Source organism: Phialemonium atrogriseum (assembly GCF_030411735.1).
Source record: "Phialemonium atrogriseum strain 8032-3 unplaced genomic scaffold QBC33scaffold_22, whole genome shotgun sequence".
Taxonomy (NCBI): Eukaryota; Fungi; Ascomycota; class Sordariomycetes; order Cephalothecales; family Cephalothecaceae; genus Phialemonium; species Phialemonium atrogriseum.
The window spans coordinates 283,929-299,434 of record NW_026848159.1 but is presented as its reverse complement, the minus strand read 5'-3'; the positions used below and the strand labels follow the sequence as shown (position 1 = coordinate 299,434).

General features: G+C 57.0%; 6 protein-coding genes across 6 annotated transcripts; 4 read left to right on the top strand and 2 right to left on the bottom strand.

Annotated features, from left to right (window-relative positions):
- Positions 1 to 527: 527 nt before the first annotated feature.
- On the top strand, positions 528 to 2,043 carry QBC33DRAFT_517410 (CDP-alcohol phosphatidyltransferase; the record flags this gene model as incomplete). The annotated part of the gene is made up of 4 exons (XM_060426186.1): positions 528 to 546; positions 625 to 734; positions 817 to 942; positions 1,015 to 2,043. 4 exons carry the CDS (start codon positions 528 to 530, stop codon positions 2,041 to 2,043), a joined length of 1,284 nt encoding a protein of 427 aa, XP_060281032.1.
- A 254-nt stretch (positions 2,044 to 2,297) lies between these two features.
- Positions 2,298 to 3,305, bottom strand: QBC33DRAFT_546099 (uncharacterized protein). Its single transcript, XM_060428626.1, has 2 exons — positions 2,905 to 3,305; positions 2,298 to 2,831 (listed from the first exon to the last, which is right to left on the bottom strand). The coding sequence occupies exons 1-2, from the start codon at positions 3,031 to 3,033 to the stop codon at positions 2,604 to 2,606; spliced, it is 357 nt and encodes a 118-aa protein (XP_060281031.1). The 5' UTR covers positions 3,034 to 3,305; the 3' UTR covers positions 2,298 to 2,603.
- Positions 3,306 to 3,491: 186 nt separating this feature from the next.
- On the bottom strand, positions 3,492 to 6,122 carry QBC33DRAFT_546096 (uncharacterized protein). Its single transcript, XM_060428625.1, has 3 exons — positions 5,918 to 6,122; positions 5,614 to 5,852; positions 3,492 to 5,547 (listed from the first exon to the last, which is right to left on the bottom strand). Exons 1-3 carry the CDS (start codon positions 6,050 to 6,052, stop codon positions 3,558 to 3,560), a joined length of 2,364 nt encoding a protein of 787 aa, XP_060281030.1. The 5' UTR covers positions 6,053 to 6,122; the 3' UTR covers positions 3,492 to 3,557.
- Positions 6,123 to 6,293: 171 nt separating this feature from the next.
- Positions 6,294 to 10,606, top strand: QBC33DRAFT_184614 (putative dna-repair protein rad13 protein). Its single transcript, XM_060422478.1, has one exon. The coding sequence runs from the start codon at positions 6,613 to 6,615 to the stop codon at positions 10,432 to 10,434; it is 3,822 nt and encodes a 1,273-aa protein (XP_060281029.1). The 5' UTR covers positions 6,294 to 6,612; the 3' UTR covers positions 10,435 to 10,606.
- A 694-nt stretch (positions 10,607 to 11,300) lies between these two features.
- Positions 11,301 to 13,438, top strand: QBC33DRAFT_612858 (target of Sbf). Its single transcript, XM_060432512.1, has 6 exons — positions 11,301 to 11,749; positions 11,817 to 12,170; positions 12,204 to 12,265; positions 12,312 to 12,496; positions 12,570 to 12,922; positions 12,977 to 13,438. Exons 1-6 carry the CDS (start codon positions 11,477 to 11,479, stop codon positions 13,037 to 13,039), a joined length of 1,290 nt encoding a protein of 429 aa, XP_060281028.1. The 5' UTR covers positions 11,301 to 11,476; the 3' UTR covers positions 13,040 to 13,438.
- Positions 13,427 to 15,267, top strand: QBC33DRAFT_496749 (NmrA-like family-domain-containing protein). Its single transcript, XM_060425579.1, has 3 exons — positions 13,427 to 13,965; positions 14,031 to 14,220; positions 14,278 to 15,267. The coding sequence occupies exons 1-3, from the start codon at positions 13,786 to 13,788 to the stop codon at positions 14,859 to 14,861; spliced, it is 954 nt and encodes a 317-aa protein (XP_060281027.1). The 5' UTR covers positions 13,427 to 13,785; the 3' UTR covers positions 14,862 to 15,267.
- Positions 15,268 to 15,506: the final 239 nt, after the last annotated feature.

Below are 15,506 nucleotides of genomic sequence, written 5' to 3'. Positions count from 1 at the left end.
GTGCTAGTCCAGTGGCTTGGTCCGACTACACGGGCCACACTAAAATTATTATTCACATGAAGAGTGATTCGCTTTCAAAGTGAAGAGCGGCGCCTAAGCAATCAACGGGGAATCAAATCATATTGACTGGACTTCAAGAAGTTTGGAAGACACTTGTCTGAGAAAGGCTGTGCCGCTTCGAGTATGGAATAGGTATTTTTGAGCATTCATATATGATTCGGCTACGTAGTAGCGCGAAATTACCTTGATTGGCGGGAGACCTTTGGATTGGTCCTCAACAGAAGACGACAAACGGCTCGCCAGACTCGAGCCAACCCACATGTGGAACCGCAGGGGCTAAAATTCGACAAACAAAGAAGGTACTGCCGTCGGACTCGGAGCGGCACAAGACCAACAAATCGGCCAGCATGACCTCAACCCTTGTTTGGCCATCGAACATGAATCTCTAAACCGATCCCGAACCTTTATCTCGTGTTTCTTTGCTTCTGTAGGCTCTGCCCTGAGGAGCTGTGGCCACCACCAGTACAATGGCCTCTAATAATAGCAGTGCGTAGACCCCGCCATGCCGCGGACTGGATATTGCTCCTTGTTTTGCTCCCCCAGCTAACCCGCAATGTGGTGTAGGAGAAGCTGTCGCCGAATGCATTTCCGACGATGCCCTCATCCACCTGAAATCCTACAAGTACTCGGCCGTCGATAAGTCGCCCATCTCGAACTACATCCTGAGGCCATACGTAGGCGAAACCTTCCCCCCTCTTACCTCCCCGCCGCCCCTCTTTCGTCAGACCAAGTACGGCAGCTAAGGGTGAAACACAGTGGAATGCCTTCGTCGAGATACTGCCGCTATGGATGGCCCCTAATATGGTCACCCTGATCGGCTTCTTCTTCATACTGGTGAACGTCGGTCTGCTGGTGATATTCATGCCGGATCTGGTGGGACCGGTACGTAAACCACCCCCTAAGACAGTCGTTTGGAGAGAAGAAGCTCGTGGCTAACTTGGAACCGGCGCACAGGGCCCGACATGGCTATACTACAGCTTCGCCTTTGGGCTGTTCATGTACCAGACGATGGACAATGTCGACGGCAAACAAGCACGGCGGACGGGCACCTCGAGCGGCCTCGGCGAGCTCTTCGATCACGGCATCGACTCGTTGAACTGCACACTCGCCAGCCTTCTCGAAACGGCGGCTATGGGCCTCGGTACCTCCAAGTCCGGCGTATTCACCGCGCTCTGCCCGTGTCTCGCCATGTTCTTCTCGACCTGGGAGACCTATCATAGCCATACACTGTACCTCGGCGTCATCAACGGCCCTACCGAGGGTATCCTGATTGCCTGCGCCATGATGGCCATCAGCGGGTACTACGGGCCGGGCATTTGGACCCAGCCACTGGTCAACCTCCTTGGCGACAAGTACACCTTCGGCTACGCGGAGCTCCTTGACGACCTGTCGTTCCGCGATATCTGGATCGTTCTGATCTCCTCGTCCCTGCTCTTTACGCACATTCCGTTCTGTATATACCATGTCATCAAAGCACGGCGAGCACGGAACCTGCCCGTGGCACCCGTCTTCCTCGAGTGGACGCCCATGGTGGTTTACTCGCTCAGTATCGCAGCCTGGCTCTACAGCCCGTATTCCACCCTGAGAGAAGAGAACCACCTGGTCCTGTTCTGCCTGACCATGTCCTTCGTCTTTGGGCGCATGACCACCAAGATGATCCTCGCACATCTTACGCGCCAGCCGTTCCCCTACTGGACAATCATGCTGTGGCCGCTGATAGGCGGCGCCGTGTTGGGCAACCTTCCGCGCTTCGGCCTTGAACCTGTCACCCGGGAGCTCGAATTGTGTTATCTGTGGGCCTACTTCGTCTTCTCCCTAGTGGTGTATTTCCGGTGGGCCTACCTGGTCACGACAAGTATTTGCAACTTCTTGGGCATCAACTGTTTGACGATTCCGTACGAGAAGCAGGTCGCGAACGCTGAGAGCGCCAAGGCTGCGAAAGCCGTGGCGAACGGGAGCGTCGATGGCAAGAAGAAGCAATGAAAAAAAAAAAAAGGGGCTGTGCTCTACCTACTTGCGAGAGGATGGTCGGTACGCTTCCCGACTCGCGATCTTATGGCGGGTATAAGCTTGGTGGTTGTGCAATTGTCATGCATTGATGATGATTTATATTTCTTCCTAGCCGAGTCTCAGACTCGGCGGCGATCCATTGCATGAGTTCCAGGACGTCTTTTCCTCTTTCTCGGTATACCTATTTAAAGTTTTTGACAGCATGGCATGCCATTTGCTTGGATGGTGGCGATTCTCCAACGATTGGAGGCTTCACGAGCTAGGAAGCCATTAGCATTTTGGATGGCGTTGAGGAGTGTCGAACTGGGCCTTCAACGGGTTTATTCTCATGATAAAACAGCTTAGCATGCCCATACCCATGCCCTATGCATGTATCTAGTGGTAATTGATTCTGGGACTCAACGTCCCCAGGCATTTGTCAACTCATCCCAGCACTTGTCTCCTCCCTAGAAGGTGGATCGAGGCTGTAATATTGGCAGGAAACCCGATATCCCACGGAACACATCCCAAACTCCATCACTTCGAAATAATGATTATACGACAGCGACGTTTTGGCCTCCTCCCTTCTTCATCTGACTTGCAAACTCCTCTACCTCGATCTTGACGACGTGCTCGCCCGGCACAACAACTAAGCCAAGGTAGCGAGCGGTCATGTCCAGCTTGATCGAGCCCGCCTCGGATGCATTCGCCGCCTCTAAAGCCCTCTTCTGCATCGACGGCTGCCGGTACTCGTACGTATGCACAAGAACGATATTGCTGCCCTAAAACCCGGGTGTTAGCCAACCCCGGTGAGAACCCTCGCCTCGATATGGATATATCGCCAGGGAGATGTACCGGATCGGTGCATTTAAACTGGCCCCTGAACATGCGAGAGTCCGTCGTCGTGATGCACAAGTTCCTGTTCAGTAGCGAACGCAGGTAGTCGGCCGCCTCCTCCTTGGCCGTATTGTTATCCACCTCCATCCTTTTTTAAGGAGATCCTTCTACTCCCGGTCACCGTCCCAGCCTCGCCAGGTTCTCCCTCCGCCGCACTGGTCCCCTGCTGTCGTAAATCTAAGGAGGCTATACCCTTAGTGAAGCCTTGCTGGAATTACGCTGATCTGGCGAGCACATGACCAGGTGGTAGATAGATTCAAGAGAGAAACTTGCAGTGGTCTTGATAAGAACCGAGGACGGGAGTCTAGAATCTGTACAAGTTGAAGTGGGGGGCAAATCGATAAGCAGAACTTATCGAGGGTGGCTTTTGCTGAGTAATTACGCGAAATTGGCCGTGATTACAGATAGGCCAAATGATAAGTCTTACAAATTAGTGCCCACACACACCGCCCGCCCGGCCGCCCGCCCAGCCGCCGACTTACACAATTACGTTGCGTAAAGCCTACCCTGCACATGCACATATATAGCTCCTAGAATCACAAAAATGGTATCGTGTTATATATATTATATTGGCCTGTATAGGGCTCCCTAACGGAGGCTCCTAAGGCAGACTATGTAGCTACAGCATGTCTCTGCAGCCCACCACGCCTCCCAAACAGCTGGAAGCGCCGTGCCCGGCCCTGCCCGCGGCCGGCAGGCGTACTACTACAGGCCCTCTGCCCGTGCTGCCGGCGCTGCTTAAGGTTATCAACAAGCCGGTTTAGACTTCGGCCGGCGCGCAGAAGCTCAAGCTCAGCGACAGCCTCCTCCTCACTTGCCCCGCCAGCTACACGGCCCTGTATAGCATCCCAGATAACTTTCCGACGGCAGAATTGGACCCGTACTGCGTTGCCTGGCCGCCAGCTACTCCCCCACGTCTCCTCTAGCGACTGTATAGCCGGCCGGCCACCAAGCCCTTCCTTCCACTCGCGCCAGGTATCTGCCACTGTATACGCCTTAGCCAGTGCTACGTATATAGGCGTGCTTATGCTAGGCGTAGAAGCTGCGGCAAGGTTGGCTAACCCTGCTGCACTGACTAGCCCTGGCACTGCCGGCACAGTCGTCACTGCCAAAGTAGGGTCCTGCGGCGGCGGCGGCCCGAAGTAGCCGGTCAGGGTGATCGGGATACGGCCCTGGATCAGCGCGTCGAGGCTTCCGCGTAGACCTTGCAGCTGGCTTTCAAAGCTGCCCTGGAGCTCCCCAAGCCGCCCGTCAAGCTGGCCTGCAAGGCGTGTACTGTTATGAAGGACTGCCTCGCGCATACTCTCCAGGACAGAGCTTAGCTCTGGCAGTGCACGCTGCAGGAGTAAGCTTTGCGGCTCGCCGGCGACAGCGTCTGCCCGTACTGCGCGGGCAAAGGCATCCCAGTCAGGCCCGTGGAACGGCGCGTGCGCAAAGAAAGGTAGGGACGGGTAGCGCGGCTGTAAGACTGCTAAGTCTTGGAGCAGGACTTCCCGCAGGTGCTGGAGAAGCTTGATAAAGCCGTCAGCGGCTAAGTCGTCCTTGTCAAGCCCCCCCTCTGCCCAGCCCTCCCGGCACGCACGGGCTGCAAAGCGTGGCTCCCACTCCTCAATCCACGGCCAGAGCTGCTTCTGCAGCTGCTGCGGCGGCTTATGGGCTGCGCGGGGGAGGTAGTAGTCGCCAGCTGTGCTTGAGAAGCCTGCCACAACCCGCATGAACTGCCGGGGCAGGTGTGTAAGGTAGGCCTTTACAAGCACACTTTGGTTCCAGCGGCCTGCCTGCGAGATCTGCGCTAAGGAGGTGCCGTAGGTCTCGGCGTCCTGCGCGCCTACCCTTCGCGGGAGGTGCGTCTTCTTTGCTGAGACTAGCCCGGCGGCGCCAAATATACGCCACGTCTCCTGAAGCTGCGTAGCGTATGAAATCTCCTGCTCACGGTCCTGGCCAACAAGGACTTTAATACGGTACCAGTCCTGCCGGCGCCGGAAGGACGGCGGCGCCTCGCCTGCAATATGCCACCGCCAGAAGAAAAGCTGTGCGAGAGCTCCCTGCGTACAGAGGAGGGGGTCCTTGTGGCGGAGGGCGCCCATAAATTCCTTCCGCGCTGTCTTATTCAGCTTGCCGTCTTGCAGCAGGCTTACAAGGCAGCTGCAGGGTGTAGGGCCTTCGGAAGCAGGGTAGTCAAGAAGGGACAGGTCAGCCAGCTCCATTTTCCGCCGGTTCTCGCCGCGCAGGAGGTAGTAGTGGCCAAAGAGTAGGTCCACACGGGTACGTAGGTTCTGCGGGAGTAGTGCAGTGCCGCCGAGTAGGAGGTCCTGTATACGGAGCCACTCCTCAGGCGAATAGCCAGCCTGAATCCCTTCTTTCCCGCGGTCCTGGAAGGACTCCCGGTCTAGCCGGCCGCGCTGCCGCCCACGCTGCTCAAGGAAGCCACGGACTGCAGCGCCGCGGGGGTTCTCCGTATTACAGTTGCCATGGGCTACCTGGACCCGCCAGAGCTCAATTACAGCCGCAATATAGGCGTCGACTGTACCCCGCGTAAGTAATGGTCCTGCCGGCACTTCTGGGTCCAGGTCTGGCTGTACGCCTCTTGTAGGTGTAAGGCTGGCAGGGGCTATATAGTCTTCGCAGTCGTCTGCAAGCAGCTCGGCAGCTTCAGCTAGCGGCAACTAAAGGTCTGCAGCCAGGGTCTTCGCCTCAGTCAGGGCAGCCGCGTCGTCCTGCTCCCTGCGTAGCTGCCCGGCTGCACTACGCGGCTGCAGGTGCCTCCGGCCTGCAGGGGTCTTGACGCGCCGGAGGAGGATATCCTCGCTGAGCCACGCCGCCAGCTTGTCAGGGGTCACAAGCTCCCCGTCAGGCCAGCTGTAGGAAGACCCGTCTATAGCTATACGGGGCGCAAGGCACCACTTCTAGAAGGGAAAGGTCAGCCAGGGCACGTATACGTGTATATATATATATATATATATACACTTACCTTCCACTCGCGCTGTTTTGACGCGTAGCTCCGCGCTGTATTCGCCGGCTGCTCGTCCTTCTTCGCCTGGAGCCCCGCACGGCGCGCGGCGCGGGCCCTCTCGTCGGCGGCTAGGTAAAGGTCTCCTGTCGACATGCTGTAGATCGCGGTTCCGGGGGCTGTATAGCAGTATAGTATAGTTGTAAGGGAGGGAGGCGGCCGAATAAGCGGTCAAAAACTTATCTTCGGCACTTATCAGGCTCGCGCCTGCGGATTTCACCGTCACGTGGGGGGGTCTCCGGTGCGGGGATAAGTGGTCACGTGTGGGCTTAGCGGTTACGGCGTAATTACGGCGGCCCTCGATAAGCAAACTGCCCGGTCCTGAGCTTCAGGTGGGCTTTGACGCCCCACATTATGGACTCATGCTGCCTGCGCTCACCGGGCTGGCAGGGATCTAATCTACGTCACTTCTATAAGACTTTTTGCCTTTGCACTCCGTCCGTTTGGCCCTTCCATCCAGCGAGAAACTACCTACCTAGTCTGCCAAGCGAATCTCTCGAATTCGCTATGACTTCTATGCTTGCCACGAAGTAAGACTGTCGACCGTCGACCGCCGCCCGGAACCCAGTTCGGCCGTCTTACACAACCCCGTCCCGACACTCCCGTCCACTCGCGCCGCCGCCGACTTTTGATCCCCCACCCACCGGAGCGCCGCCATGGGCGTCAACGGGCTCTGGACGGTGGTGCAGCCGTGCGCGCGGCCGACGAACCTCGCGACGCTCAACCGCAAGCGGCTCGCGGTGGACGCGTCCATCTGGATCTACCAGTTCCTCAAGGCGGTGCGCGACGCGGAGGGCCACGCGCTGCGCAACAGCCACGTCGTCGGCTTCTTCCGCCGCATCTGCAAGCTGCTCTGGTTCGGCGTGCGGCCCGTCTTCGTCTTCGACGGCGGCGCGCCCGCCCTGAAGCGTGCCACCCTGACGGGCCGCAGGCGCAGGCGCGAGGGCCGCAGGGAGGACGCTGCCAGGACCGCCGGGAAGCTGCTCGCTGTGCAGATGCACAGGGCTGCGGAGGTGGAGAACGGGGAGAGGAGAAGGAGGAGGGCGGCCGAGCGGGAGGATGCGGGTGAGGACGCGGGGGTCGGAGCGTCGGCGGCGGCGGCGGCGGCGCAGGAGCCCGGGGAGGAGATACCCAGCATGGAAAATATCGTCTACGCCGACGAGATTGGCATGTCGAGGCAGGAGCGACAACAGAATCGGAAGTTCCACAAGCGAGATGCCTACCACCTCCCTGAACTGGAGAACGGGATCGAGGCGATGGGCAAGCCGGAGGACCCGCGGATCATGAGCATCGAGGAGCTGGAGGAGTACGCCCGCCAGTTCCACAACGGCGAGGACATCAACCTCTACGACTTTAGCAAGATCGACTTCGACGGCCATTTCTTCAAGAGCTTGCCTCCCGCCGACCGCTACAACATCCTCAACGCCGCAAGGATCAGGTCCCGCCTGAGGATGGGCCTGAGCAAGGACCAGCTCGAGGACATGTTCCCTGACAGGATGGCTTTTTCGAGGTTCCAGATCGAGCGAGTTAGAGAGCGAAACCATCTCACGCAGCGGCTAATGTTCGAGCTGGGCTTTTCTGGGACAGACTTGACCGTTAACGTCAACGCTCGCATCGCCGGCGACAAGAACCGAGAATACATCCTTGTCAAAAACGACGGGGTGGAAGGCGGATGGGCCCTCGGTGTTGTGAGCAAGGACAAGGACGCGGGCAAGATGCACAAGCCAATCGATGTGGATGCATTGGACTTCCAGTATCAGGCCAGGAACGACGACGAAGAATGGGAAGATGAAGAAGACTTCGAGGATGTTCCGATCGAGGGCTTGAACAGGTTGCCGAAACTCAGCCATCAGGACGCAGGCGCTGCCTATCAACAAGCACAAGGTGCGGGCTCCGCTCGTCGCCAGCTATACGATGCCAGGCGAGACGAGAACGGGACCGTTGACGCGGAAGAGTCTCTATTCGTAGACAACGGCACCAACGATGATGATATGTTTGGTGGCGACGAAGTGTTGGAAGCTGATGAAGATGAAGATATCAACCGGGCCATTGCCCTGTCGCTTCAGACCCAACATGGAGCTGGTGTACAAGGAGACGAAGAACAGAGACACCTCGAGGAAGATGTTCCCATGCCCAGCTGGACTCAAAAGGCTGTGGAGGCACCGAAGCCGATCACCGCCTCGAGCGGCCAAATGGTCGCCCATATAGTTAATAACCGAGCGAATGCTTCTGTTAGGAGACGCGATAGTGACGCGAGCAGCGACAGTGAGATGGATCTGCAGACAGCCCTAACTTTGGCAAGGCGAAGACAACTAGCTGCCCCAGAACCAAAAGGGAAAGCCCCTATTCGGCCGAACGGGAAGACCCCCTTCAGCGGACCTCTTCCATTTGAGAAGCTCGACTGGAAGACGTCTATCTTTTCAAGTGCGAGTAAGCCTGCGGCTAGTGGCGAGAAGATACAGGACGCCGAGACAGACGGCTTTGAGGTGGAGTCGGATGGAGGGCTTGCCGGAGGGTTTGAACGGGAGCCGCAGGGAGAAGGGAAGAATAAGAATGAGCCCCGGCCCCTGCCGCCGTGGATGGTTGACGATACTGACATACGGGAGTCGGTGCGGAGCCAACAAGCGATGGACATGATAATGAACGAGGAGGATGAGGAGGCCGCTCGAGAGGACGATCTTCTCCCCCAGCGCCGAAGGGAGGACGAGGTTGTGATGATCGACTCTTCCGAAGATGAGGACAGCGATATCGAAGTCATTGACGCTCTGCCTCCGAAACAGTCCTTGGAAAGGCAACCAACAAGCATACCTCAGCTCGACGAGACCACTGCTGAGAGGGCCTCTATCGTGGATTTGGAATCAGCAGCTAGCGACGGCACCGCCGAACCATACATGGTGCGGGTGACTCCCACCCAGGCAGAGCCAACAATCGAGCCAGATACACCCGAGGTGGTAGCCGCAAGCAACGAGGCTGTTGTGGCTGTGTCTGGCTCTCGATCTCCGTCTCCTGAAATGGACTTCGAAGACGTAGAATTTCCTCCACAAACTCACCCAGCTGAGACCGATCAAGTTGCAGCTCATATAGCCGAAGAGGAACTAGATGCCTTTGAAGACATCATGCTCCCAGTCGCGCAGCAGCAGCGGATCGAGGGCCTCACGTCGGTCGATCCGGCTGATGAAGAGCTGTTTGGGGATGCTCCTGATGCCGAGGAGTTCGACGACTTCAGCGACCCTGAGGAGGAGGAGCTCCTTGAGCGAATGGCCCAGGAAGCCGAAGAGCACGCGCGATTTGCAAGCCAGCTGAATAACAAGTCGGAACAGGAGAACCAGGAGGCATACGAGCGCGAGCTGCGCGCACTACGGAGCCAGCAAAAGAAGGACAGACGTGATGCGGACGAGGTAACGCAGATCATGGTCACGGAATGCCAAGCCCTGCTTCGGCTCTTTGGCATCCCGTACATCACTGCGCCGATGGAGGCCGAAGCCCAGTGCGCCGAGCTGGTTCACTTAGGACTCGTTGACGGCATTGTCACCGACGACTCTGATATCTTCCTCTTTGGTGGCACACGAGTGTATAAAAACATGTTCAACAGCAATAAGTTTGTCGAATGTTACCTAGGTGCCGACTTGGAGAAGGAGCTCTCCCTTTCGCGGGAAGGTCTCATATCCCTTGCCCAGTTGCTCGGGTCTGATTACACGGAAGGCCTACCGGGGATCGGACCTGTCACGGCCGTGGAGATCTTGTCCGAGTTCCCTGGAAAGGACGGCCTCAACGAATTCAAGGAATGGTGGCAAGATGTGCAGCTGCATAACCGCCCCAAGAGTGCGGACGCCGACCTACCTTTCCGCAGGAAGTTCCGCAAGACCCATGCCACTAAACTCTTCCTCCCACCTGGCTTCCCCAGTCCGGCTGTTGTGGAGGCTTACCTGAAGCCGGAGGTCGACGCCAGCGCGGAACCATTCCAGTGGGGCGTGCCAAACCTGGATGGCCTCCGCCAGTTCCTGATGTCAACGATCGGCTGGAGCCAAGAACGGACAGACGAGGTGCTAGTTCCGGTCATCAAGGATATGAACCGCCGCGACGCGGAGGGGACGCAGAGCAACATCACGCGGTACTTTGAAGGTGGCGTGGGCGTGGGCGCAAAGGAAACATTCGCGCCCCGTCAGCGGGCGAAGGGCAGCAAGCGTATGGCGAACGCGGTGAGCAGGCTGCGGGCGCAGACGGGTGGCGGTGGGCTATCCATAGATCTCCCCGTCATGACGATGCCCTCCTCGGCACCGAAGACGGCGAGGAAGCGGAAAACGAGAGAGACGGTTGTTGTGGAGGATGATGATGATGATGACGACGACAACAACAACAATATTGACGACCGAGATGATGGCGCACTGGAAGGAAATGGGGCCCGCAGTTCGTCAACAAGGGTTCAATCCCAGGGCAAATCCCGGGGCAAGGACAAGAGATCAAAAACGTCGTCTTGATTGAGAAGATAGAATCATGATACCCTGGCAACAGACTGACAATGTGAATCACACTCAGGCTGAATATAGCCTCGATGGCAACATGCAAGGGCCGAGTTGCATCATTTTGGGATTCAATGTGCATCTTCGAACGGCATGCGCGTGTTAGTTAGTCTTGCACGTCCGACACGCCCGCTCGAGAGTCAATCATTCAGTTTGACATATTACCACTCAATCAGCGACCGTTTGGTGCGGCTTTGCGATTTTTGGGTAACGTACTAGAAGTTGAATATTCACCGGCATAGGCCCCCTAGTCCTGGCAGTCAAGAGGGGCCAACTCCCCGATATAGCCTTTCACTAACGGACTAAGGTCTAGCTGACGAACTTCCAATGGTCCCTTGGGCGGGATTTCTCAAGGTGGTTGGTTGACAGTCTGGTGTTTCGCCCTGTAATGGAACTGGAGTGGACACCCACTCTGACTTGCCGCCCAGAACAAGAGCCAACGACGGTTTGTTGCTGAAAGATACTAACGTATTACACTTCCTAGCTACCATGAGATACCAATTTGCAACGTGAGAGTTGGAAGTCAGGGAAGAGACGCCAAGGTCATGGCTGTCTTGTTGTTGATATTGAGCCCCTGACCAATAAATAGCTCACTTAAGTTAAGAGATATGGCACATCCTTAAAAGATTCGCAAGCTACCCGGTTATCGGAATGTCCGCCTCTTGTTCTCATCGTAGTATCCAGTCCTTACTTCGACTTCTGTGTCTCGTTTACCCCAGCTGACCACGGTTTCTGAGTTTCTGACACTCCAAGACTGTCATCCCTCAAAAGGTGTTGACTCACCTTGTCACTCCTTTAGGGGCTAACTGGCAACTTGATTTATTCCTTAAGATTATATATACCCAACCTCACAGCTCACGTTCCTTTCAAGTGAGAGCGAAGTCCTTAGAGCGCTTTTACCATCCAGTGACGCTCTAGCGAGTTAAGAGAGCACATTTTCATTTGACTGATACATGGTTCAAGTGAACGGATATATCCCAGCTTCCACCGTTTTGACATCATGAAAATTACAACCGGAGCGGCCCTGCTGGCCTCAGCCGGGCTCACCAGAGCAGCAGCCATTGCGGATCGCGCGGCCAGCCAGGCACTCTGCGGCCAGAAGGCATACCAGGAAGGGGGAAACTGGTATTGCCAGGCAGTCAGCCACATCACCTACACCAACGTCGGCACGAGCGGCGAATACGACGACGTCGTCCACATGGACCAGAACACCGGGAACTGCATCAAGGCAAAACGGCCATTCTCGGGCCCCCTGGCCCCCTTCAACGAGCAGGTAAGGACTCCCTGACCTCTTTCGCTTCTCATGAGCCTCCCCCCGATGCTAATACGCGACCGGACAGCTTTCGGTTCACTTGCGCGGCCCGATACACTTGAAGCAGATGGCCGTCTATATGCCCGGGACGAGTTCTAGGCGGGAAAGCAGTACTCTCCCGGGGCTTGGTAAAGTGCATCCCAAGCGCGAGGACGCAGACCCGCCGCACACGACCCAGGAGAGGCGCGAGCACCCGGCCGTTTGGGTCACGGCGGTGATCGACGGCCAGACTGTATCATGGATCAACGACTGGTGGGGAGAGCCGACAGCAAGCACGGAGAGTCCTGCGCCAGTTACATCGACGCCTGTGACAGCCGATCCGAGCCCGACTCAGCCTCCCAGTTCCGTTCCCGAGTCCTCAGGGTCGGCGAAGGGTGAGTTTGTCCGCGTAGGTTATTACAATGCAGCATGACAGCAAGCGGAAGGCTTGACGTTCTTGGCCAACTATGGGGGGATGGGATCGGGGAAGTGGACACCGTAAGTGGAAATATGAGAAGACCACAGAATGATAGAATCTGAAAAGAGTCACCATGTGCAGCGCCTTCGGCAACACCCTCTCATACGTCGATCCCACCGGCTCGACCGGAGCGGCCGGGCCGCAGATACTTGCCAACACGACGATCCAATCCGGCAAGGAGGTCATAATCATGACTGACCAGAAGTGCGACGCCGGCTGCGGCTACGTGCAGCCCGGCTCAGTCGCATACAGTGAGTCCCCCCCATCCACCCCCGTGAGTGAGCCCCGAATAAGCAAACAGTTCCTGACCGGCCCCGGCGCCAGAGGGTTTCGACGGCTCGGACAAGACCTTCCTATTCGAGTTCCAGATGCCCCACGACGACGAGGCGGGCGTCGCGGCGGGGGCCTTCCTGGCCGACCAGCCGGCGCTGTGGATGCTCAACGCGCGGATCCCGCGCACGTCGCAGTACGGTGCCTGCTCGTGCTTCCAGACGGGCTGCGGCGAGTTCGACGTCTTCGAGGTTCTGGCCCCCGGCGGCGCAAAGTGCAAGTCGACGCTCCACTCGGACGCGAGGTCGTCCGGCGGGGACTCGAACTTCTTCCACAGGCCCGCCGCGGGGGAGCCGGTCACGGTCGCGGTCGTCTATGGCTCGGCGAGCCGGTCCGTCTCGGTCAAGGTCGTCGACTGGGCCGCTGGGGCGCCTTTCCCTGCTGGGCTGTCGGCGGCGCAGATTGGGGATCTGGCGGCCGATGCGGGGGGGCTGGCGAGTAGTAGGTTCGCCATCGGGTCCTGAGAGTAGCTTTGGTTTGAGAAGTGGTGGTTTGATTCCCCAGTTCGCTGGCCGTGGTTGGGTTGGTTGGGCATGGGTAGAGGCAAGCAAATAGATGCTGTCCGAGACGGGTTGGGGTTACCTTGGATCGCGAGATACCATCTTTCAATACAGGGCAGGAACCATTTTGGGGTGGGGTTGAAGGTAGTAACATCGATAATGGGTTGATTCAACTGACTTGGATCCTTCATCGTCTTTCGCATCCCTCTCGGCATTGAGAATTGAGTCTCGGAGTGCCGAGCCCATGGGATTTTAGCCACTCTCTGGAAGGATGATTTCAAAGCAGAGCACCTGGAAGCTAGATCCTAAAGAAACATGTGGGATAATAAGTCAGCACTGCAACATATTACCCTTACCAATCATCCACCGCTGGCTTCATATGCCTGACATGGTAGCATCCTGGCGTCTGGATTCAGCAACGAAGGCCGAGAAAGCGATGGTGTTGTCAGACTATCACGGTCCGGCGTTTCGGAGTCCGGACGACTGGTGCGGGAAGTTTCTGTAACCGAGAGAACACTATGGCAGTATTGGCAGACAGAAACAGGCAAGATAGTATCCATGTCTTTGCCAGGCGTCATGGGCTGGCGACCAACAATATAAAGTATAAAGCACCCGTTGTTGGACCCGTGCCACCCTCACTTTAAGCCCTCCAACCTTCCCACTCCTCTCAACAATACCACCGATCAGCCAAGACAAAACCCAGTACCACAATGGCCGGCAAGAAGATGATCACCGTGTTCGGCGCTACGGGAGCTCAGGGCGGCGCCGTCGCTCAGACATTCCTCAATGACCCCAAGTTGAAGTCCGAATGGAGCGTCCGGGCTGTTACTCGCAACACCACCAAGGAGACGGCTAAGAAGCTCGAGAGCCAGGGAGCCGAGGTCGTCAGCGTAAGTAGCCTCCCGCACGTCGTATACATCACGTCAAGAGGGTCCGTCTAAAAGTGATACTACAGGCCGACATGAACGACAAGTCGAGCCTGGCTAAGGCCATGGCAGGCGCCTCTGCCGTCTTCGCTGTGACCAACTACTGGGAGAAAATGGACATGAAGCTCGAGATCCAGCAGGGCAAGAATCTGGTCGATGCCGCGAAGGAGGCAGGCGTCGGACACTTCGTCTGGAGCTCCCTTCTCAACATCACCAAACGTGAGAGTCCTTCTGAGTCTGGCTCGTGTTGCGCCCACAACTGACAGTTTATGCAAGTAAGCAACGGCAAGCTGCCCAATGTCTTCCACTTCGACAGCAAGGCCGAGGTGGAAGAGTACGCCCGCCAAGTCGGCATCCCGGCCACCTTCTTCCTGCCGGGGTGCTACATGTCCAACTTCCCGGGCTCCATGTTCCGGCAGATCTCGCCGGCTGACCCATGGACGCTCATCATGCCCGTGCCGGAGACGGCGTCGATCCCCGTGTTCGACACCGTCGACACAGGCAAGTTCGTCAAGGGGATCGTGCTGCACCGCGACTCGCTGCTGGGCGAGCGCGTCTACGGCGCCACCACCTACATGACGGCGCGGGAGGTCGTCGACGGGTTCAAGAGCGCCTTCCCCGTGGAGGGCAGCACGGCCGGCTTCTTCGAGATGCCGCACGATAACTACTTGTATGCGCTGCAGGGCATGGGCATACCGGACTTCGCCGCCCAGGAGCTGCTGGAGAACATGCTGCTGTTCGCCGAGTTTGGGTATTTCGGCGGCGCCGAGCTGGACAAGAGCCATGCGATTCTGGAGGATAAGCTGACGACGTGGGAGGACCATGCCAAAAAGGCATCCTCGTTTCAAGGGCTGAACTAGCCTAGGGATTTACCTAGGTATTGGCGGGAGAAAAGACTCGCGAGTTGAGTCATGGCGTTCATCCTCTTTCCTGTTTCTGTCCTGTAGCTTTGGTTCCGAAGTTCCAAGTTCCAATACTTCGCTTGGGTTATTTGACCGCTGGAGTGGCCCTGGAGGCTCCGGGTTTTCATTAAGCATCCTTTATGGACTGACAAAGAGCTAAAAATAGCTAAAGAATTCAGCCAATATTTCCAACCTTAACCAGCGGTGCCTAGGCCTCTAGGCAATCTCGCCCCAAGTTGCTTGCAGCCTGAAAGTGCTGGTTGGCTGGAGGCAGAGAGTTGTTAGAGACGGTCATATCAATGCCTACCTACCCCCCTGCTAGGGTATTCGCAGTGTGGTTGTTGCAATTATATGTGTAATATGATATGACATAAAGGAGGCTTCTACTGTTGGTGGTTGTGAGGGAGGAACAAATCAGGACCGCCTACATGTGGATGCAGGAGAGGTACCTAAGATATGGGGGTAGGATACCTGAATCGAGGCCAAAATCTGGTGGACATCCACTGTAGTGAACATGTACCAATGGACTTATAGCCTGGTACCGAGTGACGTGCCCGGCGTGCCGACCAAAATACCGAGGTTCACAAGCCGGGGAAGTTGCCC